The sequence below is a fragment of the Toxoplasma gondii genome, chromosome XII (genome assembly GCF_000006565.2).
Source record: "Toxoplasma gondii ME49 chromosome XII, whole genome shotgun sequence".
Classification (NCBI taxonomy): Eukaryota; Apicomplexa; class Conoidasida; order Eucoccidiorida; family Sarcocystidae; genus Toxoplasma; species Toxoplasma gondii.
This window is the reverse complement of record NC_031480.1, coordinates 4,567,835-4,590,151: the sequence shown is the minus strand read 5'-3', so window position 1 is coordinate 4,590,151 and position 22,317 is coordinate 4,567,835. Positions and strand designations below refer to the sequence as shown.

At 56.0% G+C, this 22,317-nt stretch overlaps 4 protein-coding genes and 1 non-coding gene across 5 annotated transcripts; 2 read left to right on the top strand and 3 right to left on the bottom strand.

Annotated features, from left to right (window-relative positions):
- Positions 1-2,037: 2,037 nt before the first annotated feature.
- Positions 2,038-2,988, bottom strand: TGME49_249520 (hypothetical protein). The gene is made up of 2 exons (XM_002367244.2): positions 2,679-2,988; positions 2,038-2,615 (listed from the first exon to the last, which is right to left on the bottom strand). Exons 1-2 carry the CDS (start codon positions 2,929-2,931, stop codon positions 2,299-2,301), a joined length of 570 nt encoding a protein of 189 aa, XP_002367285.1. The 5' UTR covers positions 2,932-2,988; the 3' UTR covers positions 2,038-2,298.
- A 245-nt stretch (positions 2,989-3,233) lies between these two features.
- TGME49_249510 (hypothetical protein) lies at positions 3,234-5,980 on the bottom strand. Its single transcript, XM_002367243.2, has 2 exons — positions 5,072-5,980; positions 3,234-4,738 (listed from the first exon to the last, which is right to left on the bottom strand). The coding sequence occupies exons 1-2, from the start codon at positions 5,175-5,177 to the stop codon at positions 3,843-3,845; spliced, it is 1,002 nt and encodes a 333-aa protein (XP_002367284.1). The 5' UTR covers positions 5,178-5,980; the 3' UTR covers positions 3,234-3,842.
- A 1,564-nt stretch (positions 5,981-7,544) lies between these two features.
- Positions 7,545-18,327, top strand: TGME49_249490 (hypothetical protein; the record flags this gene model as incomplete). The annotated part of the gene is made up of 8 exons (XM_018780900.1): positions 7,545-7,644; positions 7,780-10,652; positions 11,146-12,975; positions 13,997-14,456; positions 14,729-14,856; positions 15,488-16,163; positions 16,446-16,491; positions 17,049-18,327. 8 exons carry the CDS (start codon positions 7,545-7,547, stop codon positions 17,476-17,478), a joined length of 6,543 nt encoding a protein of 2,180 aa, XP_018635038.1. The 3' UTR covers positions 17,479-18,327.
- TGME49_249485 lies at positions 13,593-13,672 on the top strand. Its single transcript has one exon. It is a non-coding gene; the product is annotated as a tRNA-Leu (tRNA).
- On the bottom strand, positions 17,678-22,215 carry TGME49_249480 (tetratricopeptide repeat-containing protein). The gene has a single exon (XM_002367241.2). It carries the CDS (start codon positions 21,721-21,723, stop codon positions 18,238-18,240), a length of 3,486 nt encoding a protein of 1,161 aa, XP_002367282.1. The 5' UTR covers positions 21,724-22,215; the 3' UTR covers positions 17,678-18,237.
- Between the last annotated feature and the right edge of the window lie 102 nt (positions 22,216-22,317).

Sequence of the window (22,317 nt, the reverse complement as noted above, 5' to 3'; positions counted from 1 at the left end):
GAGTCGCTGCGCCAGTCGATAGAGGCTATGGAAAGACAGGAAGAAACTTGAAGGGATCTGCAGTGAGACAGATGACCGGCGGCGGGAAGTAGCGTGCAAAACGTGGATGTTGTGACGGCAGAATCGACGAACGACGAGAGACTGGATCGAGATTTGAAAACGAAGGCTACAGAAGCGTCGCGAGTTTGGAGTCCAGTGGACACGAAATTCTTCGCAACCCTCCGCTCACGCACACACGTAAAAGCAGTGCGATTTTCCCTTGTCTCTAAATCAGCAGGAGAGTTGGAGGTCTTCGCGGCTGAAAAGGAGCTCAGTGCTCACGGGAAAGGAGTGCCAGCGACACAGAATCGACGCGCAAAAGGCAGGCTGTCACCCTAGAGACGGGTGTGAAGTGGACGAGTTGAGGAGACGGACGCCCCCCGGTAGAGGTTGCTCACCGTTCTGGTTGTCTTCACGGCTCGCGTTGAACTGGAGAGCGCACTGGTAGACTTGAGTAGTTCAGGGGGATTTCAAGGTGGGGAGAAAGCGACAGTAGCGATCTTGTTAGGCAGCTGGAAGAACGGTGGAGAGTCGAAGGAAAACGTACATGCATCGGGGGAGCTTTGAAAGCGAGGAAGAAGAGACTATGGGGGGACACAAGAGACACAGAGAGTTGGACTTACCTGTGGACGGAACGACTCCGCCGCGAAAGAACTCCCAGTGAAGAAAGAGGTGAAAGACACGAGCACACGAGAACCGAATCCCAACAAGGGAGGAGGATGGAAAAGGGGAATGTTTCAGTGGATTTGCGATGGGAAAAAGCAGAAGCAAAGACTCTTTGCCCACGCGGCGGCCAAAAAACGAACGGCCACGGACGTGAGAAAACGACGCGGAGCTGCCGATCCTTTTGTGAACGAGACAGTCGCCTTCCTCACACAGTCGCGTGTCACAAGCCACACGGGCAGCCAACAGCAGAGAAAACGAGAGAGTTCACAACAAAAGGACGACTCCGCTTCGTCAGCTGTTCTGGTTGTGGCTGACGGGGTACCTTCGCGACGGAAAAGTGTGCCTGTGTCCCGGTGGACAGCTGTCTGCGCTGGACGACAACGGACCCCTCATGTGAAAGGCGTCGAACCGGAACTAGATGGTGCAGTTCTCTTCTCAAGCGCAGCACAGCAAAGGACCTGAAGAAATGTAGAAGCGTAGTTTGTTTTTTCGCGGGCTACTGCACCTGCTCCGTCGGCGGGCGGTCACTTGCGGCGTCGGTCGCCCCCATCAAGCACATGCTGCACACGGGCGCACACTGCCATCTTGTTCACTGTTTTCGGTGACAGTCCTGGAGCTTTTTGTGTCGTGTCTGCACTGTTACTGGCCCCAAGTAGGAAACATTGCTGTTACACGGTGCATGCGCCCACCTCAGTTTGTATCGAGGGGCATGCAGCAAGTGATCCTGCGATAGACACAGTTTGGGAGGCTGTCGCCAGACAGACCGGATCCCTGCTGTTTTAGATGAGAAGCGACTCTTTCGGGACACAGGTGAAGCGACATCGCGATATGCGCTGCAGCAGAGAGTGATGCTTCAATACCTTCTAATCGCCGGTCCCGTCGAGTTGCTGTACTGTCACTGACACATACTAGTGGGAGTTCTTCAGTAGTGTAGGCGCACCGGCAAGCATTTCGTTTTGTCGGCCATGGACACTCAACTCTAGTCGTTCACCAAACAGCTAAGAATCACTTCGACAAATAGAGTCGCATTCACAGGGAACAGCTCGTCCCTGTTAAGGAGGATTTGTCCCTGTTTAGGATTGTTAAGGGGCTCAGTGTCTAAGTTTCAGATCGAAGTTGAAAACTCCAGGTTTCGGTTCTGGTTGTGAACGGCCGATTCTGGTGCTTTCTGTTCGCTTACGCTTTTGCAACATTTGTAGATATTTGTGAAGAAACGCCAACTTTGTGAAAAGAGTCAACCCACGGCCACAGGGACGTCTGTGTAATTGGTTATGTGGTACACGTACTCGGTAACGTGCGTGCTTGCCGATGTCACTTATGTGTCTGTGTTCTGCTCTTTAGTTGACGAGTACGGAGAGTCCACTTTCAGATAATGTTTGGGCGCATTGAGGCGTGACTTGGACAAAAAAAGATGACATGGTCGAGTAGTCGAAGTATCTAGGAACCCGACTCCGTACACTCCTCACTGCGGATAAAAGCGTTTCACAAGAAACAAAGCACATCACATCAGTTGCCCTGAGCAGCAGTCTGTCATAGACACATAGAGATAACGAGGAAATGTCCCTCACAGCGATGAGTGTAATGTCAGAATGTTCAAGTCCGTGGAGTGCGTAAGAACACATCGTGTGAGTTTGATTCTGCTTCACTGTCGTGGTGCTCCTCCGCCTCTTCCTCTGCTTCCTCCTCCTCCTCCGCCTCCCTCGATATCTTTTTAGCCCGGTCTTGCAGATGCTCTGCCTTCTTCTGCGCCGGTTCTCTGTGATGCTTCTCGAGCTGAGCACGAGCATCCTGAACTTTTTGCTCCGCTGCATCTATTTGTTTTTCCTCTTCTGCACAGTCCTCTGAAGCAGACGTTCCTTTATGCGTTTCCTTGCGGCTTGCCTCTCCAGCTGGACTGCGTTCCGCGCCTCCTGCACTTGCTTCATGTAGTTGATAAAAAGGTCCCGGTTTTGTGTCGGTTACATCTGTCTTACTTTCCGTGCTTCTGAAGTGCATCTTAACGAATTTATCATATCGTTTTGGGTGAAGGGTTTTGTCGACAAAGCCACCAGGGGTGTGTCTGTGAGAGGACGCTAGCCTTCTCTCGTTCAGCATGTCGCCCATAGTCTGTGTAGTAGTGCGCTTGTCAGTCACGTTCGCAGCTTTAGACGGTATGCCATCATGAAGCAAGAATGCTCCAGACGCGTACACTGCGAAGCACACGATGCTACAGAAAGTGATGCGCATTGTGGCTCTGTTTTTGTCAAAGCAAGAACGTCGGCCCGATTGCAGAACAACATTTGTGGTTGGTGACTTGCCCAGACGCCATGATGCTCCGACGGCCACGGCGGTGTACACACACCCGCAACTGCACTGCGGTATTCAGCTGAAGAGTGAGATGTGTACTCTTCGAGGAACAGGCTTGGTACGGGCAACCCGATCTGCAAATAGATTCTACTACTCAAACGGCAAGCTGTGTCGGAAGTAAGACAGTCCGAGGAACACACAGGTTTTGCACAAGTGGTGGCGCTATTCGAAACCGCATCTCACGTTCAAATATTATTAATGTTTTGTTGAATGAAAATGGACAGGCACCTAACAAGAAGCATCACAGAATTAGTCCACAATGCTCACGACAGCCAAGTTGGAACAGGTGTAGGGTATCAAATCATTGTTTTGTTCAACTCTCTCTGCCACGGCGTTGTCTGCCTGTCCTTCCTTTGGATTTCCGTTATCTACGCTGCATGACGCCTAACAGATAGAGGCAAGCGGCCATCCGTACGGTGTAGAAAACAGCTACCCGCAACACTCATAAAACGAATCTAAGGTGTTCGTGGCCGCCCTTTACATCACTGAAACTCTATATAATCACTGGTTTGTGCGAGGCTTGCACGCACGAACCACCAAGCGGCAAACCGTCAAGGCAAGTCGTCTGCTGTACGCAGATCTTCGTGTGCAGCCGGACCTGAAACCTTGCAAGCGATTGCCAGCTGCTTCCTGTGAACCCAGTTCCCGCAAAAGAATTCCAAAGTAGCACCATGTGAAGGTGCACGCAGTATTTGACAGATTCTCGACGGACATCTTCATGCCCCGGCCCATTCGAAGACGGACTCTCCTCTCGCGCTCGTTGGAGGGTGCAACGTACCAGATGGTGCACCTCAAAACGCGGAAGTATCCTCATGCTTCTCCGTTCCAGCTATTTGCCCGATCTGCCCGCGGCGGAACTCAACACTTGTATCAATGGCACTCTTCGCGGCGTTCAAAATATGATGTGAATTCAAACCCGTCCGATGCAGTGCCCGATACACCCTCTCCCGGGGATGAGGGAAAACGAGAGACGACACAACTGCCTCCTTCAGGCCTGCCAACGTCTCTAACAACAGAGTGAATCCGTCTACCAAATACAAGCCGCTTGTCTGGATAACCTGCCCCATCGCGTTATATTTGGTTCCTTTCTGCGCCATGAAGACTTCTGCAACTGTCGACAAGAGACCCTTCATGAAGCGAATGAGAAGCGTGAGCCGGGCATCTAGCATGTAGTACGTGCCAAGAAAGTGGAGTAACTTTCTTTTTCGGTAGGCGATATCTCTTGTGTCCCTGAACGAGGTGGCAGGAATTGGGAAGTACGCGATGTACAGGCACCGCAATGCTAGCGCTCGACTGTCGAAATACAGGTTGACGGTGCGCTGCCGGATGTACCACAGATTCGTCGCATGGTCACCAGCAATTGGCAGCACCACTCTTTTCACTGCCGTCGCCAATCGAGATAGAGCTGCTCGCATCATCACTTGACCTTGATACAAGTTCGCGGCAAAATTGTGGAAACCCGCTTCCAACTCTGTTATGACGTCTTCCGAGCCGTACCGGCCGAGATCCCCGTACAAAAGATTAAAAGAGGGTCTTGTCTCATAGCTCATCGCTCTGTGGTTTGGCGCTGTCCCGCTGTGCCGCACCGATCCTTGGTACGCAGTCACAGTGCCCTCTCCTTTTTCCTCAGCGGGAACTTCGGCTTCTTCCTGCTGCTGGGGTTTTTTTCCGAAAAGCCGGCCGAACACTGCAGACAATCCGCAAAAAACAAAACAGGTAACGTCTCACGGCGCCACGGCTCGCAGTGAAAGTCACAAGCTAAAACCTAGGCAAGTCCCGACTGCACCGTCTCTATGAGAACGAAACACGTTCGGGAAAGGCGCATTTGACCAGGGTCCCCGAGCTACGTAGAATTGGAAGTCCACAGGGTGTTCGCTGTTTGCCCCTGACTACCCTGGAGTCCCACGCAACCACGCAGATGCGTTGCACACTATCGGAACCACCAAAGGACACTCGTCCGCAGTCTCTGAGAGCTGCCGCAGCGCGCCTTGTCTACTGGTATGACTTTCTCAGTACTTACAATTTTTCATTGCAGCTCTGAAGCCTTTAGCCTCTATCTGGTTAGGTCCTGTTGCAATTGCAACGAGGACGAGAAACAAAACCATCCCCCACGACTTCACGTTCATCTTGATGGGACTTTCGAGTGAGTCTTCCAATGATGCTTAGCCAGTTGACTGTAAAATTGACACGGTGTTGCCGAAGCCTCTCAAAACTGGATTCTCACCCAGTCGCGTGCTGCCAAATGGATGACTTCCCCGCCTCCAGCCACACGGCCACCGCAAATAGGCAATCAGCCGAGCAGATGGCAGGACTTGAGGGAGTGAGCTGAAGCTGCATCACTACGTCCTCACTTCATGAGGAGCTTCGTGTGAACAAGACGGTGCGACAATGCGTGGACAACTAACGATGCGGTAATACGTACAGAAGTCGCGACGGATATTACAGAACGATGCCGAGCTGCCAACTCTCTGGAGCCCCCCGAGTCGCTCTGCCGCACCAACCTACCGGCGCAGAAAACGAGCACGCGAAAAAGAGAGGAGCGACGGTCCGGTGCAATTTACGGGGGAAACCGACCCCACAGTGCAAAAAAGCGACAGCGCAGTGCCCAGAGCGAATATTTACGAAACACGGGAAAACGGGGGGCAAAGCGGACGCCGGAACCGTCGGCAGCCGGGATGCCGAGACAGCACCCAAGAAGGGGACAACGGAGGCTCAGGGATTTTCTCGAGGGAGGCACGCGTCGATCTGGACAGCTTCTTGTTTCGGAAAATTTTTCGGTTGGCACGCAGCCCCTGCGAAGGCCGTTCGCCGGAGGAAGAGGTCGCAATGGGTCATCGCGTCACATGCAACGCGGAAGGACGCGGTTGCAGAAATGAAAAAAGCTGAGTCCTGATGCACAAACGCCCAGACCCCTGCACAGATTGCATGTACCAGGTGAAGCAACCTCTCTCTCCGGTGTCCCGTTAACACGATGGTACGCGCACCCGGGAGATGCGGTGCTGCCAGCACAATTTTGGAGCCGCATGCTGTGGCAGCGTCTCCCAGATGCACCGTCTTACTCTGTCCAGGGTTGGTATCAACTTGCCTGGGGACTCAGCTGGAGCGCGCGTGCAACCTTCCACGCAACACACCACGGACTATGAGTCTTGCGGCTGCCTCGATTTCCGCTAAAAAAGTGTCTCTCCGGAGAGGCTTACCATTCGATAGAGACTAGAAAGACCCCTAACGAACGCCAAAGATGAACACGCAATTTTCGGCGCGTAATTTGTAGACGCACACTAAGCGAAGGCGCCGTTTCTGTTCCGGTATCCACTGCCGGGGCACACGGCAAGCTCTCTGTTCCTTACCAGCCCTTGGTGTCTATACACCGCGCGGCGCTCGAGGCATAGCGCTACACGTGTCAACACGAAAGCATTGTGCGGCAAGAAGCAAGCGGAATCGGTACGAAATTCAATCTTGTAGTCCTCGTTAATGGCACAAGTAAGTCAATGAGTATGTGAAACGACGCAAAGACATTCCCGTGCAACACAGGGATAGTGCAAAGCATTTGACTCGTCTGCCTCTCGGGGAAGCGACAGGAAAGGCATGAAGACTTGGCGCGTTTCGCAGCTGCTTGCGGACATCTCGCAGACCAACTTTACGCAAACGGGTTTGCTGGATGTGCATCTAGATGGTAACGGATACCCTTTACTTCTAGACATCTTTATTGTAGTCTCTGCTCACCTCTGGACTGCTCCTCTTTGCAGGCTCGTTTGAAGTCGGGTACCCGACCCTTTCCTCCGGCAGGGGAGACGGTCAAGCATACCAGCGCTGCTCTCTGAGTCCGGTTGACTCAGCAGTCAAGAGTTTTCCAGCAGAATCTTGATTCCGCTGAGATGCCATGGATGCCTTCCATCAGTTATCGCCTTGCTGGTGTGGCCGGCGATGTGCCACTCGCCAGCAATGGCTCGTGGACGGCCAGTGTCCTCTCCCACGGGGGGGTCGTCCGGAGGCAGTCCCTCGGTTGCATGAACTCAGTCGATGTGCTGATCCGCGATCATTTCGAATGGCCGATACTGCCTCCTGAACCCGGCGTGCGGTCTTTCCCCTGTCTGTCTTTCCTGGCGGGTCGCCGACAACTGCGTCGTGTCAGGGGGGTCTACCTCACGAAAGGAAGCCGCGACTGCATACGTTCCTCGAACGGACGGCGCGGAACTACCGGTGTAGAGCCACGCTCTCCCTCGCCATCGTCGGAAAAATCACGTCGAAGGCGCTGTGATGCCCGGAAGATTCGGCTCCGTTTCCTATGCGAGTCCACCGCCGACTTGCCGACGTGGCTGCCTTCTGTCGAAGGCGACCCTTCGTCCTTGGCACTCGCACACCCCCGATCCCGGGACTTGTTTGCGCTCTCTGCTGTAGCTTCAGCGTGCCGCTTCGCCTCGTCTGCTGCTCCTGCGTATGTGTCCTCCGCTCCGTCAATGAGTCCTGTCGGCGGCAAGAACTCACTGCAGCCTATGAGCGAAAACGAGCTACTTAGACTGCTGAAGAGTCTGAGTGTCTCGCCCTCATATCGTTCCCACGGCCGTGGGGGTCCGAAGCGCTTCTTCGCTGCGGGTACGACAGTTTGCACGCCTCTCGGTTCTCCTCGCCTGGCGTCTCAAAATGTTTCAGAGTGTCTCCGGCGCTCCCTGGTTTTCCACCTTGAGCACTCACCCCACGTCTTCTTCTCAATCCTTCACTTGTACGCAGCGTCGTCGTTACCGCCGGGAGACTGGCTCTTGCGGCTGCCGACCATCTTAGCCAAAGACCCTCGACGCATCCACTCTTTGCCCGCAAAAGAGCTCGCCCTTTCTCTCCACGCCATTTCTCGCCTCTGGCTCTCGGCAGGATGGCGTCCCGACCACGGAGGCGGTGGACTTGATTCGAGCGCTGAGAAACGCGCTACTGCAAAAACCTGCCGTTCTAGGCACCCTCACCGCCCTCGAGAGAACGGTGGAGAGAAATTCGGGGGAACGCAGCGCCTGCCAGCTCGACAGGATTCGAATCCGATGCGGGGCGAGGGGAAAACGGATTGTTCGGATAACATTCAAGGCATCCATAGCGAAAGTTCATCCCGAGACGCATCTTGTCTCTCCGATGTCTGGGAATCGGACGCGACGGACCCTCACGAACTTTCTCTTAAACCGGGGTCGCCGTGGCTATGGATTTTTCGAGCCTTTGAGGAGGCTTGTACTTCCTGCCTTTTGAGGCAGCTTGCTCACTCCCGCAATCACATTGTTGGCTGGACAGCACGGCAGAGCTACGCGAAAAACCAGGACGGGAACGGACCCACCATGTGCTCGGGGTTTGCTTCACTCCGTCCCTCTGGCTCCAGCGGCACAGCTGTGCCTTCCGAAGTCGAGACTGAGAGAGAATCCTGTCATCTCAACCGCAAGGCTTGTGCTTCCTCTTCCTTCGTCCCACCTTCCTTGTCGCCCAACTTGTCCCGGCTAAAAGCGAGCGAATCCTTTTTTGCCGCGCGACGTCTACCTTCGCCGGTTGACTGGACTGACGACTTCCAAGCTGCTGCTCGTGGTAGAAGAGAAGAAACTCCAAATCTTGGCTCCTTCCCCCCGGCGAGAAAAGCCGGTTTTGAGACGGTTTGTGACCCGTACACTCGATCGATGGTGACGGCACCCCCGCATCTGCTGCTTCCTCAAGATCTGTCCATGTTTCTTTCTTCTCTCCTCTCCCTAGGCGTGCGTCCCTCTGCCCCGTTTCTCGCTGCGGCTTGCTGCTACGTCTTCGTCTACGCCCCTCATTTCCCCCCTCAGGCCCTCGTACTGGCCGCCTACAACATCTGTCGGACTGTCTCTCTGTCCCCGTCAGGGCGTGCTTTCGTCTCGCTCGAGCACGAAGGCTTCGCTTCTTCTCTTGACCACGCCTCTTCTCACCAGACCAACCTTATTAGGCTTCTTCTGACGCAGTCAATCGCCGTCTCTCCTCGTTTCCCTGAAGCTGCTGGTGGCTGTGTGTCAGCTTCGTCTCCGTCTGTCTTCCCGCCTTCGTTGCCTTCCTCTGGAGTCTGCTCGTCCGTCAGCGGATTCTCCGATGTCTCTCTCTCCCCTCAGTTCCCTTCCTCTCCAACGGCAACAGGAGTCCCTCCTTCCGTGCCTCCAGGCTCCCACGGCCACAGCGGCCGGATGTCTCCGCATGCGTCTGCACAGGGTTCACCCCCTCGATTCGCCTCGCCTCTGCAGCTTCTCGCGGCCGCGCTCCTAGGGGAAATGGCTGCAAAAAGTTCCACACTCAAGGCAGTCGACTGGTGCTGTGGACTCCAGGCGCTTCATCTCCTGTCTTCCCTGATCTCGCCTTTGAGCGCGATCAGAGACATATCTTTATCTCCTGTGAAGGACTCTTCTCGCTATCCATTGAACCTTTCGTGTTCTTCTCTTAGCGATGCCTCTGCACATCACACACAGTCTCCCTCGAGTTTCGGGTCGTTTTTAACTGGGGAACCGGGCTTTCCGTCGTTTTCCCCTTTCGGCCTGACGCGTGCTTCCCTCTCGTCGGAGTCAGTTTCTCCTTTAGCAGAGGCTCCTCTTTTTCGTGACTCCAAGTTCTCCTCGCTGCAGCACGAGACTGTGCGAGCAGCTTTGGATTTGGCGGCACATGTGGCGCAGACACCTGGCGGACAGCAGTCTCTGTTCGGTCTTGCGAATCGTGGAAGCACATCTGCGCCTCCTGAAGCTCTGCAGGCTCTTCTCAGGTTGCTCCCGCCACAGATCCAGGACTTCCCTGCAACGTCTCTTTCGAACACAGCTCTCGCTGTGTCAAGACTCCACAAAATTTTGAACCTTCTCTCGCCTCAGTCTTCGAGAGACGCCGCGTTCCCGGGTGCGTTCGAGCCCGCGTTGTCTCTGCGGCCCGGGAGCAGAAAAAGCCCGGCGAATCGAATTGAGGAAGGCCGATCGAGTCTGGATTCCCAGCCGCGCATGCATGATGGCGAGAGTCCGCCTTCCGTCGCCGCGCTCTTCGCTCCGGTGTACATCCAGCTCTGTCGTCGCAGCCGCCAGCTAATCAGGGAACGACCTGGATTGCCTCTTGTATCGTGTGTGATTCTTCTTTCTTCTCTAGTCGATGGCTTGCGAGCTCTCAAAACCGGGCCGTCTCCTCCGTCGGTCTTCCCGGACACTTTCGGACTTTCGTCCATCTCTGTGGATTCCTCCCCTGACGCCGTTCCTCAATTGTCGTTCCGGACGACTCCGCGTGTCTCCGCCCTAGAGAGCCATCTGGAGGCGGAAATTCTCTCTGTTTTTTCTGCCACGGTCCCTCTGCTCCTTTCTCCTACCGCGGTCCTGTCTCGCTCCTCTCGTGCTGCTTCCTCGCCGGATCACACTGCCACAGGGAGTGTCTCTGCAGTTGCGGAGCTGTATCCCAAGTGTCAACACGGTGCAGCGACTCACAGTTTCTCTGCTCGTCACGAGCCTCTCCGACTCGCTTGGGATCCGGTGCCTCGGGACCTGGTGGACCTAGTCGGTTCCCTCTCTTTTATGATTGCACGGGTGCGCGAGAGCAGCCGAAAGAGTACACCAGAGCACTGCAGGAATGATGCAGTTGCGCCGTCGCCATCTCCTTCGCAGGTAAGACGCAAGGTCTCGAGAGGAGGAAACCCTCACCCGACACCCTGCTCCTCAGTGAGTTTGCCTTTGCCCCCTTTTGTCAAACGTGGCGCCTGAGACAAGATTCATTGGATGGTTTTCTCGAACTTTTTTGTCGCGTTGATATTCATTCGACAGAACAGCAAGTGGAGAAGTCTCGTGCATCCGTCAACACCTTTTGAGTCCCACCGAGTGTCGAGATTTCTTCGAGACTGCTGGACGTCGTCCCTGCGCTATAAACGACGAGCACTGCGACGGGCAGATGTGACTCCTGTCGGGGTCGAAAACGACGGTCGAAGCCTGGGGAAACAGGGGAGGCTTAGGGTGTACGCCATGGTGCTGTGTTCGGTCAAAGAGAAGCGACCGCGGGTTCCTTGCGTGATGTCTCACTTGTCGATTTCTCTCCAGAAGCAAACTCGTTCGGCGTGTCTCCCCTTTTCTCGGTCTGCATGTGCTTGCCGGGTTCGCTCTTCAGACTGCCTCCATCGAGGATCTGCAGCTTCTTCTCATGGCATGTTCGACCCACGTCGTCGAGGCGCTGTCCGGTGTCGCGTCCGCATGTCGGTCTTCTGCCTCGGTGTCATTCGCTGATCCTGACTCGTCCGAACAGCAGTCTTTCTCGTTTAGCCAAGTTGCGAACAGTCGGTCTTTGCCTGGCTCTTCTCGGCGCCCGGCAGCTGTCCTGACACCTCGAGATGTCTCAACGATTGCGCTGCACTTGCGTCGATGTGACGGGCTGACGCCTGCTCTCTTCCGGGCCTTCTCGAACTTCCTGGCGGACCGCAAAGGCCACAGTCTCTTCACCGGCACTGACTTCTGTTGTTTCCTCGAAGCCTTAGTGCGCCTGGACCTGCCTGGGGCTTCGGCTCTGGAGGAAAATCTGAAGCGGAGATATGAGACAAGGGCAGACAGCGGTGAAGCGCCATTGTTCCCGAAAACAAAGGTGTTTGCCGCGGCATGTGGCGAGAGACAGGAGACAAGCATCGGTGGCACTCTCGCTTCTAGCGGGAAGCATCGTGCGGTTGACGCGCCGCTGGAGCGCGAAGCGGCTCGGCTGTCTGTACACCTGCTGGACGGCGTGCTGCCTACGACGATTTCCCGCTTCGACGCGCGAGCCCTGTCGAGTTTCGCCTTGTGGCTAGGACACCACTTCCAGAGTCTGCAAATTTTCGATCAGTCTGGGGTTCCCGGCGCCGTTTCTCGAGAGCTCTCGACAGAGGCTAGGAAGTCCTCGGCAGTTGCTGCAAGCTTTCCCTTGTCTACCGCATTAGGTTCTTCCTGGAGTTCTCTCGAGGCGTCAAATTGTTCAACTCACTTCCACGAGTTAAACCCTCTTCCCGCCCTTTCTTTGGTGGCTACCCGAGGCCAGCTGGAGCGCGCAGCGAACGTGCTTTTGAAGGAGGTTGCTCGGCGATGTATGACGTCTGTTTCAACTCCGGATTTTTCGCATTCTTCCTCCTCGTCTTCGCTGTTCTCAGAAGGCCGTTCTTACACTGCCTTGCTGTGTGGGCTGTGCAAGCTTCCTCGAGCGATTGTCGTTTCTTCGCTCTCTGTCTCGCCAGGAAAACCGCGCCTTCGTGAAGCATCAGACAGTCGAGGCAACACGCAAGCTGCCGGAGAACAAAGCGCCCGAGCGTCTTTTACTTCAGAAAGTCCCTGCTCGGCCATGTGTGGGGTGTCTCCGTTGTCTCCGTCTCGTCCCGGTCGAACCGCCGAAGCGTCTGCCGGTTTTTCCGGAGATCAGAGCCCAGGAAGGGGAACGCTGAGCTGCGGGAGCGCTCTGCCTCCGAGTGCAGATGGAACTTGGTCAGCGATTTTGCGAGTTTTACTGGACCCGGCGCGTGTGAAGGCATTTTTGTCTTCTCCTCGGACCACTGATGCCGAGTTCGCAGACTTCCTCTGGGCGGTTCGGCACTTGCCGCTTCTCCCTGCCTCTGCGCGTGTGCCTTCTTCTTCCTTCCCTTCTCTTCCTTCCTCGTGTGTATACCACACACCTTCTTCTCCTCCTTGGTTTTCTTCTTCGTCTTCAGAGGCCTCGCCAGCTGACGACGACGAGGCTCTCCGGGGGCTCTCTGACCTTCGAGAGGACCTTCTGAAGCTTGCTCTCGGCTCGTTGGGAGCATCGGGAGCAGACCAAGGATCGTCGAGTGTCTCCGCCGCCTCCGACGCGTCATTGCAAGCCCCTGCCGCCCTCTCGCTTCGGGTCTGTCAGTTGCCTGCTCCTCTTGCGGCGTCCACACGCATGCAGCGGCTTCGTCGCGATCCAGAAGCCCTTTCCCGGGTGTTTTTCTACACAGTTTTGCTGGTGAGACAAGCGGTTGCGTGCCAGCAGGCGAACTGGAGGTTGCTGCGGTGCTACTTGGTAGACAAAAAAGGTGGAACAACCTTTCGGACACTGGAGGCAGTCTCTTGATGAGTTTGGCATCATGTTTCTCGTTCTGAGGGGGGCGCGGGAGACACTTCGGCGCGAGGCGGAGGACGACATGTAGTTTCGCTGTCTCGCCTTCAAGATGAGATTCAACGGATAGAGAAAGGCGGGTCAACGCGGGCAGCATGGGAACTTGACTACACTGACAGCGAAACAAACACTGGACTAGACGCTTCTGTCTAGCTAGTGGTGAAAGAGAGGATTTCCAACCAGAGCCGTTGACTAGGTGGACGCTTCACGTTCACGAATACAACTGGTGAAAGTTCCCTTGATCTCCAGAGAGTTACATATTCGATTGTTTTCGCACAGACCCGAATGGTAGGGTAGATAGTAGTCGACAGCACACAAATGCATCGGCCTCTCTTTAACTGTCAGCCGTACACGTGAACCTACTTTTCAATTATTCCACAGACTGAGATTTCTGGACGGGATACATGCAGTTGAAAAAAAGCCTTTTGGTGCGAACTGACTCGGACGCGAGGCATAAGCTCTCAGGCAGAATGGCCGAGTGGTCTAAGGCGCTGCGTTAAGGCCGCAGTCCGAAAGGGCGTGGGTTCGAACCCCACTTCTGTCAAGCTTTGTGGACTTGTCTTTGGCGGACTCCGGTCTGCAGAAAGTCTCTTCTGTGCAGACGACAAAGAATGTGACAGGGAACTCGAGCCGCCATTGTTGTGTGCATAATGCGGATGGACCCAGCGGTGTCTGTACACCATGTGGCTGAGTCGAGTGGCGGGTAACACCGTAGAGAACGCATCTTGGTCTTCTGTACAGGAACAGTCTACAATGAGACTTTGTTTTTTTTCCTCTGGCGAGAGAAGATCAGAAACAATTGAAAGGTGCCAAGGAATGCGTCTTGACGTGTGGGGCAGCCGTCTTTGAGTCTGTATGTGCTTCGTAGGGCGCTACCTCCGAAGAAGTCTTGAGTCTCTTTTACCCCGCGTTGCTTTCGTGCCTCGCTTCCACTTCACATCGTCACGCTTCGCTCGATTTCGCAGTGCCTGTGGAGGCCACAAAAACGCCTTTTCTTCAGCAGAGAGTCCTGAAGCCCGCGGCCTTCGTCCTCTCTGCCCTGCGCACCTTCCCGAACACTAGCCGCCGTCTCCGCGAACAGAAGCTGGCCGTTTGTGCCGCTGCTCTGTCCTTTCTGTCCTTCTCCTGTTCTTCTTCTTCGTCCGATTGGGCTTCTTCTAGTATGTCTTGTGCGTCGTTTCCATCTCCTCTTTCTCCCCTTCCGAATCCTGCGGCGTGCGTACATGGGACACCTGGCCCGCTGACTGGTGTTCCAGTGGCTCTTGACTACGGTCGAATGATTGAAGCAGCGCTGGCCGCGGCGGCCGAACAACGAGTCAATGAACCAGGTGAGTGACTGGTGAAACGCGCGTACGCCTCACACTCCTGGTTTATCCTTCTCGAGGACACAGCGCTTGAGAGGTCGGGACGTCCTTCGTCGCGAGCATGTGAACAGACACGTGGAACACTTCGTCGGGTTCCGCGTCGTTTGCCTGCCGGAAACGTTTCGAGCTGCGGCCTGTCACCAGATCGGCAACGCGCAAGTGTTTGAGAGTCTCAGGAACGCAACGAACGACTTCCCCACAATTTCTCGGCTCTTTTTCTCTTCCGGGCTTTGCAGCAGAGGCTCTCGCCGCACTCAGCAGGTCCTTCCTCCGTTGGGCGCTGAACCAAGCAGCTTTAACGCCAGGCGCCTCAGGCAAGCACGTCCCTCAGGAGACGCCTGCCCTCACATCCGGCTGGCGTTCGGTACGCATGCTTTCTGTCGAACTCCGTGCTCTTTCACGCCGCCAGGCTGTACCTACAGTCTTCATCGTTTTCAGGGGCTTTGTCTCTGTGGTCACGGCTGAGGGAACGAAATGCCGTTTCTCTGGACTGGGGACTCTCTCGTAGACGCTTATTTGACACCCTAGCTGCGGATGTACGATAAAGCGCTTTCTACGAATAGGGAGGCATACCAACGCCACGTACAAACATCTACATATATATATATATATACGTATATGATCATATGACCAGGTGATGCACAGGGTGTTCCGGTGTCTTTTATCTTCTGGAAACGTTCGATCCTGTGCACTGGCTGTTTCGACCTCTATTCAGTTAACACGTTTCTTCTTTGAAATCCATTATCCTGGCTGTTTTGCCTCGTCGAAGTCTATTCTCTTAACCGTTGTTTTCTGAGGCGTCAGGTGTCTCGCGAACACCATGGGGACCCAGAACATTAAGGCAGTCATGTTGGATTTCTCCAAGAGACCAAGGAATGGTTTTGACGCATTCATCTTCTCTCCCCGTCGTGGAGGTCCCCCTTCGTCTAAACGCCGAGACTAACGTTTCCAAAAGGTTTTCTTCTCTTTGCGTGTTGTGTCTTCTGTATGTACAGCTGGTCGTCCGCGTGGCCGTGGCACTTCGCTCTCTGGACTTTTCCTGCGCGCTGTTTCTCCTCCCTCTTCTGTCTCCAATTTCTCACTCGCTCTCGGCTGTCTCGTGCAGTTCTTTCCAGCCCCGAAAGCATGCAGAAAACGCGACTTCTTGGACTCGCACCTGCGCAAACGGTGTCTTTACTCCGCGTCTCAAGGCGACACCGCAGGCCCCGGTGCCAGGTTCGATTCTCAGCTCTTCTGCTCTTCCCCCCGCCGTTTTCCCCCAGTTGTCTGAGCTTCTGCTGTGCATCGTCTGCGCTGCGGGACCGCATGTACGGCGCGAGCTGCAGAAGGTCGAGAGAAGAGGGAAGGGAGATGCAGGGAAGGAGAGAAACGAGGAAGGAGAGTCCGTGAAGATTCAAAAGCACTCGAGTAACCCGAGTTCCGTGTCTCCGCGTCCTCTGGTCGTCGTTCCCGAATTCGAGGGAGGATCTGACGACAGATCCGATATCTGTCTCATTCACAAACTGTACTTCGGGGAGGCTACAGTAGGCCTGCTGCAGACGCTTCTGGAACTCCACGCAAGTTCCCTCGGCTCTCAAACAAACGACGTTCAGCGCCGTCTCGTTTTTCTGTCCCTTTTCCTCATCCTGCAAGATGGAGTCTCTCTCGGACTTGCTCTGCCACTCGACTACGGTAGGTGTGGGAGAAGCGATAGACTGAGGGGATGGGCAACCTGTCATGCTCGTCGCCAGCGCGACTTGCGTTTGTGCTGGCGTTTCTCATTCGCTTCTTTCTAAAACGGGGGCGTCTGTTTGTTTAACTGGTTCCTGAAGCCTGCTTTGTTTCGATGCAACGGGCGGAAGAAGACAAAGGGCACTTCTGCCTTTTCTGTTTCCGCGAGATGTCCTGCTGCCTGGCGGGGTGCTCCCGCGCATTCAGACATTCGAAGAATCGGTTTTCTGTGTGTCTCTTCAGTTCGACTTTTGCATGCTCTGAGCATGAGCGTCGCCCTCGACGGAAGGTACGCGGGGGCTGGGGAGAAGGCATTGCAGGTGTAGGCAAGCTGAGTTCTTGCGCAGAGTGCAAAGCGCCGGTAGAAAGTGGAAACTTTCGGACTAAAGGCCTTTAGCAGACAGAGAAGAGCCTCGATTTTCAGGTTGTCTCAACACGGCGTCCTATCGCACGCGCTGGGAAGCCCAGACCTGTGCGCTGCTGGTTTCTTCATGAAAAAGAGGAAGTGAAAAGCAGACTCGAAATCTCGCGAAAGAAAGAGACTTCTTTCTCATCTCCGGTGCCTGTTTGCATTCCCTCAACGTTTTCCCCGTGACACCGTCTGGAAACAACCAACGCAAGTATCTTGTCTAAGTCAAGTGCTGTCAAGTCGGTGCTTCACTTTTTTGCGCAACTGAATCCTCATCTTCCGTGTTTTCCAAAGCTTCTTGTGTCTACGCTGTCTCTCGACCGGAACAGGACGAGTTGCTTGTCGTTTTCTTCCGCAGTTCACCCTACACTGTTTCTGCGGCTGGGAATCATGACTGTTACTCGCGGTGTTGTGCTGCTGGTTTTCTGTCTTCGCAGAAAAGGTGCCACTGGCCACGAAACGTTTTCGCCGAGCGCCGCGCAGGCAGCTGCTCTGAGCAAGGAAGCGACACTGTTCTCGCAGACCGGAAATCTCCAGTCGGAAGAAAGACCGGACGAAACGTGGAACTTGAACTTTCCTGGCGCGGGCAGTGCAGAGAAACCTGAGAGCAGCGCACTTCACAAAGAGGTCCTCACTGTCACACAGCGTCTAGTGCAGCACGGCCGTTGGCCCGAGGAAAGCGAGGACCGACGCGAAAAAGCAAGTGTGTTGAACGAAGTGGAATGGAGTCTGGATGACGAAGTCCGCGACCAGGAAGAGCGGACAGTTGTCGCGGAGGCGCGCCTGGGCAGACTGTACTATATAGACATCCTTGTCACGGGAAACCGGGGAAGAGAAGCGAAAAGCCCTGGCATTGCGCAGGCGTGAGATTTCGGCATTCAAGTATGAATCAAAGCCGGCGCCCAGACGGCGTCGATCGACGCAGTTTTGTCAACAGTGGAGAAGCCTCGCGTAGTGTGCAGACACCTGCCTGTCGTGACAATTCCGTAAGTGGGGCTTTTGTCGTGCGCCAGTGCAAGTGCTTGCTACGCCTAAGAGCCAGTGGTTCAAGACGGAAACTGCGTTCAAATGCTTCAGAAAACATCACTTCCTCAGGAGACGAGTGGCCAAAACGGCAGGATCTTGTTTCTTGAACCGAAAGTTCCCGGTTTCCGACCTGATATGGATTCCTGGCTGACGTAATCCTTCAAAAACTTTGGCGCAGCTAAGACAGATCTGTTGTTCCTCCGCCTTTTTGATAAAACAGACACCACCACGAGCCACAGGGACTGCAGCGTCTGGCACTGAAATTGCGGATCTAGCGAAAAGTGATGTTTCAGAAAGATTCCACATTCTGCAAAAATCCCTTTCGGTCAGGAGCAGCCACGCAGCTCGCTGCCACTGATCCTACAGTTCCTCAAGCTGGATTTCCCTGCTTCCCCTCCAAGGCGTCACAATTTTCAGCACAGACACACGTTTTCAAAAGCGTCCAGCGTCGTTGACAAATCAGCCGAACCTCCAAAAAGCACACTCCATCCCTACCACAACATGAACGTCCACACATACACACATACATACGTACATACCTATATCTGTTTCGGTGCAGAGGTGGAGATTTGTGCATGTGTCGACTGCAAAGTGTAAAAATTAGCTTGAGTCTGGGGTGGATTCTTTCGTGTGTGTGTTTGTTTGGGAGAGTTCTGCCGTGAGGACTTCCTTGGCGAGGTGTTGCGCGTCTCCAGTGAGTTTTTGTTGGTTTCTCTGCAGGGTTTTCACGATCTGCATGCGGGTCTCAGTTCCCGCCTCAGAACTGCTCAACTCGATCCAGACGTTGTAGAGGGCGGAGACGCACCTCACGATCAGAGCTTCCTGCTCGGCCTTCGCTTCCTCGAGGCTCAAAGCGAGGTTGCCAAAGAGGCTGTAGGCCGGAAGACAGCGCGCGACCTTCTCGTTCGCGAGAAGCATCGCGAGAGCCGCGACGGCGGCGGACTGCGCACGAGGGTTGTTCGTTTCCCGCGTGAACGCGAGCAAGAGTTTCACATCTTGAACTTCTTGTTTCTCCGCCGCGAAACGTTCCATCTTCTTCCCGATCTCCGCTTGGACCGTCGGCGAGGCCGACAAGTTGCACCATCCCTCCAACCCCGCGGCGCGCAGCAACTCATTCTCCCCGAACATGAGGTCCTCGAAGCCTTCCCAGACGCCGCCGAGCCACGCACGCATGCGGACCTCCTCGCTGAGGGCACAGAGATTCGTCAACGCGAGCGCGCCTTCGTACTGCAGCAACTCGTGGCGGTCCTTGAGAAGCGGCGCGAGGCAGGGGACGAGGTCTAAGCTCTCGCGGTAAGAGAACAGGGCCGGGTTGGTGGTGATGCAGAGCTGCGCCGCAGCTTGTCGCGCGTTCCTCTGGTCGTCTGGGAATTCCTCGAGCCCACTCGCGGCCACCAAGAGCGTCCGAATGCCCCCCTCCTGAACAGCTCTGCCTCGGTGCCGCGAGTCCTCGCAAAGGAACTTCAGCGCCTGCGCCGCGGCACACAGGACGTTGGAAGACGGCGGCGGGGTCGCGCAGACGTTCACGGCGATTGCATGAACCACGTTCAGGTCTAGGAGCATGTCGCGGAGCTGCGTTGCGAGGGCCTTGTCTCCGAGATCGACCTCGCCGTTCGCAGCCGGCTTCGCGCCTTCCGGCAGCTTCTTGAACAACTCCTCGAGCTGCTGCAGCTGCTCGTCATCAACGTCTGCAAGTGGACTTCCGACCTCGCCTTTCCTTCTCCGCTGTCTCTGTCGGTCTTCTCGCGACCGCATGATGTTGCACAGACTCTGGAGAAGGAGATACCGCGTCAGACTCGAAGAAGCGCCTTTTTTCCCAGCCCCGTTCGCAACTTGCAGGAGCGTCCGCAGCACCCTCGCGCCCTTCTTCCCGGTCACGAGCCGCGCTTTGAAGTCGCCGTGGAGACTGAGGAAGAAGAAGATCTCAAGCAGAAACCGAAACGTCTCCTCTCCAACAGCCATCGGCTGGCCTTTCTGCGCGTTCTTGGCTTCGGTGCTCGGCTCCGCAACCTGGCGGCCGTCGCCACCTGCCGCGCGAATTTCCGACACGAGCACATCGAGGACGTCGTAGAAGTCGATCGAGTCAAATACCTGGATCCGGACGTCCTCGTCGTGAACAGACAGCCGAGCGAGTGCAGCCGCCAGACGCGCCCTCATCCAACACCCGACATTCGCGCTCTCGCTGCACACTTTCGCGAAGACCGGCACCGCGTTCGCCTCGAGCAACGTCGCACGCAGTTCTGGGAAATCCATGCAGGCCAGCAAGACCTCCAATGCAGCTTCCTGCTGGCGCCGATGCGCTGCAGTCCCCGCGGCCCCGCTCTGCGCTGTACCTACACCGCCCGCGGCGGCAGCCAGGAGGTAGGGGAGAATCGAAGACGCGGAAATCAGGTACGCCCGCGCAACTTCGCGCGCCGCAGTCAGAATCAAACGCAGCGCCTTCAACCCAACTGTCAGGGTGACGACGCTCTCCTCGGGGTCTGCGCACGGCCGGAAGTACGGCGACAGCAGCTGGTCGACCAGGCGACTCATGTCGGGAGGCTCCTCCTTGCCGCGGTCTTTGTCTGCGAGAAGAGCGATTAGCGTGATGATCAAGTACTCGGTCTGGCCCTGTAGACGACTCACCGCTTCAAGTCTGTCGCTTTTCTTGGACGCGGTGGCCAGCTGAGAGCGAGCGTCTTCGCCCGCGAGTTCGTGTTCTGCGTCCGAGACGACCTGCAAGGCGTCCTCGAGACACTTTTCGAGTCCATGCCGCAGCCGCACGGCCGCAACTCTGCCGCCCAGGCGGCGCCGCGCGTCTGCGACGCCCACAAGCGCCGCGACAGCCGCGCGCTGGACCTCTCGGGAGTCTATACACTCCAGGCCGGCGGCGCAGGCCTCGAGGAAGGAGGCGTCCTCGTCGAACTGCGCCGCCTGCAGCTGCACCACGCAGCCCATCGTGCGCAGGAGCCTGTCACAGGCTTCGCCGCGCCAGACGGTCCGCAGTTTCCCAGCTTCTTCGTTCGCGGCGGTCGCAGCGAGGCCGTCGGAGCGCGCGACGCCTGCACGCAGGAGCTGCCGCAGACGCACGAGGAAGTCGTTGGGAGTCCAGAGGCCGGAGAGAGCTTGGCGGCACTCGAGGACCGGCGCGTCGACCTGAAGCGGCGCGTTCACGGCCTCCACAGAGGTCTGCAGAGCCTTGTTTGCGTCGTCTTCGTCGTCCGCCTGGTGCTGCTGGACGACGGACAAGAGCAACTCCCAGCACGCTGCTTCGACGCTGACGGGGAGAACGGCGTCTGCGCTGCTTTTGCTCTCTTCAGAAGCCACGGGGTCCGAGGCCGTGGTCTCCGGAAGAGACTCGAGCGACCGGTGAGGCTGGCCGTTGCCCTCGAGCTCACTGTCCATTTGGCTCTTCAGGGCAACGGCAACGCGTCGCAGACCGCCGTCTCGAAGGAACTGACGCCGCAGCTTCCGCTCCTGAACGAAGGCGCCGAGTTGGCGAAGGGAGGCGACTCGCTTCGAGGCCGTGAGCACGTCGTTGAGGCCGGCAGTCAGCAGGTTCTCGGGCAGCTGCTCTTCGACGCGCGTCTCCTCCTCCTTCATCACCTTGTCGCGAACCCCCGCGAGCATCTCCTGCGCCTCCTTGTTTCCAGGCTGCAGGCGCAGACACGTCTGCAGATCCTCCACACACTCTTTACGCCTTCCCTGGGCGTCCAGCGCAACCGCGCGTCGGTAGTAACTCTTCACGTAGGCCGGGTGGAGAGCGATGGCGCGCGTACAGTCCGCCTCGGCCGCCGCGAACTGCTTCGTCCGCTGGTAGCACAGGGCGCGATTGCACAGGATTTGCGCCTTCAGTTCGGCCACGCGCTTCAGAATGGCAGGGCTTTCTTTGCGAGGTTCTGCGACCTGAGAGTCGGAGGAAGAGAGGCTGGCCGCACACGCGCCTCCCAGGACGTCTGGTTCTTTATCCAGAGTGTCTGAGGCATCATCCAGGCATCGCGAATACGCTTCGATCGCGGACTCGAACTTGCCCCGCTTAAACTCCGCATTTCCTTCCTCTTTCAGCGCCTGGAGGCGAGCTAACATAGCGTTTGACAAATCCTCCATGATGTGTATATTTGACGGTAATCTGGGAGGGGCGCACTTCTGCAGCACTGGAAACAGGTGCACGACTCAAAACTGGCGTTCAGTAGCTGCCGATCTGGGAAGGAGCCGTCATTTGGTTTTGTATTCAGTGTGAGGGCAGAGTTTCTGTTCGGGACAACGCGAGACCCCAAAACTTCTGACGCAACGGCTGAAAATTCCACTACCACACATAAAACGGAAGCGCAGACAGACTTGCAATTGGAAGACGTCAAGCAGGCGGGTGTGAAGGTGCAAATGTGATCAGTTCTCCGACAAAATGCCGAGCGATCTCGGCGCTGGCTAGAGACATGGGCAACTCAGGACACGCGCGGTGTCTCAGGCTGCGAAGAAAAAACACGCTCTGTCAAACAAAGGGGCAGGCGAAGTGGAAAAAGAACCCGTGAAAAGTAACCTCCGTTTTTGAGGTTTGAAGACAAACAAAAAGCTTGGCCGGTAAGCCTGGCCAGCGCGGAAATACAATTCTTTGTACGAAGAAAAGCTTTGTTCAGCACAGCATGCGCGAGCGGAAGAACTGTGCCAGACGCTGTTCGTCGGCGGTCGGAAAGAAGACTCAAG

Excerpts from the sequence above, each read along its gene's own strand:
- TGME49_249520 (XM_002367244.2), bottom strand. The coding sequence starts at position 2,931 with ATGCGCATCACTTTCTGTAGCATCGTGTGCTTCGCAGTGTACGCGTCT. Across the intron at positions 2,616-2,678 it reads GCACTTCAGAAGCACGGAAA|GAGGCGCGGAACGCAGTCCA; the intron begins GTAAGACAGATG and ends AAGCAAGTGCAG.
- TGME49_249510 (XM_002367243.2), bottom strand. The coding sequence starts at position 5,177 with ATGAACGTGAAGTCGTGGGGGATGGTTTTGTTTCTCGTCCTCGTTGCA. Across the intron at positions 4,739-5,071 it reads CAGAGCTGCAATGAAAAATT|TGTTCGGCCGGCTTTTCGGA; the intron begins GTAAGTACTGAG and ends GATTGTCTGCAG.
- TGME49_249480 (XM_002367241.2), bottom strand. The coding sequence starts at position 21,723 with ATGGAGGATTTGTCAAACGCTATGTTAGCTCGCCTCCAGGCGCTGAAA.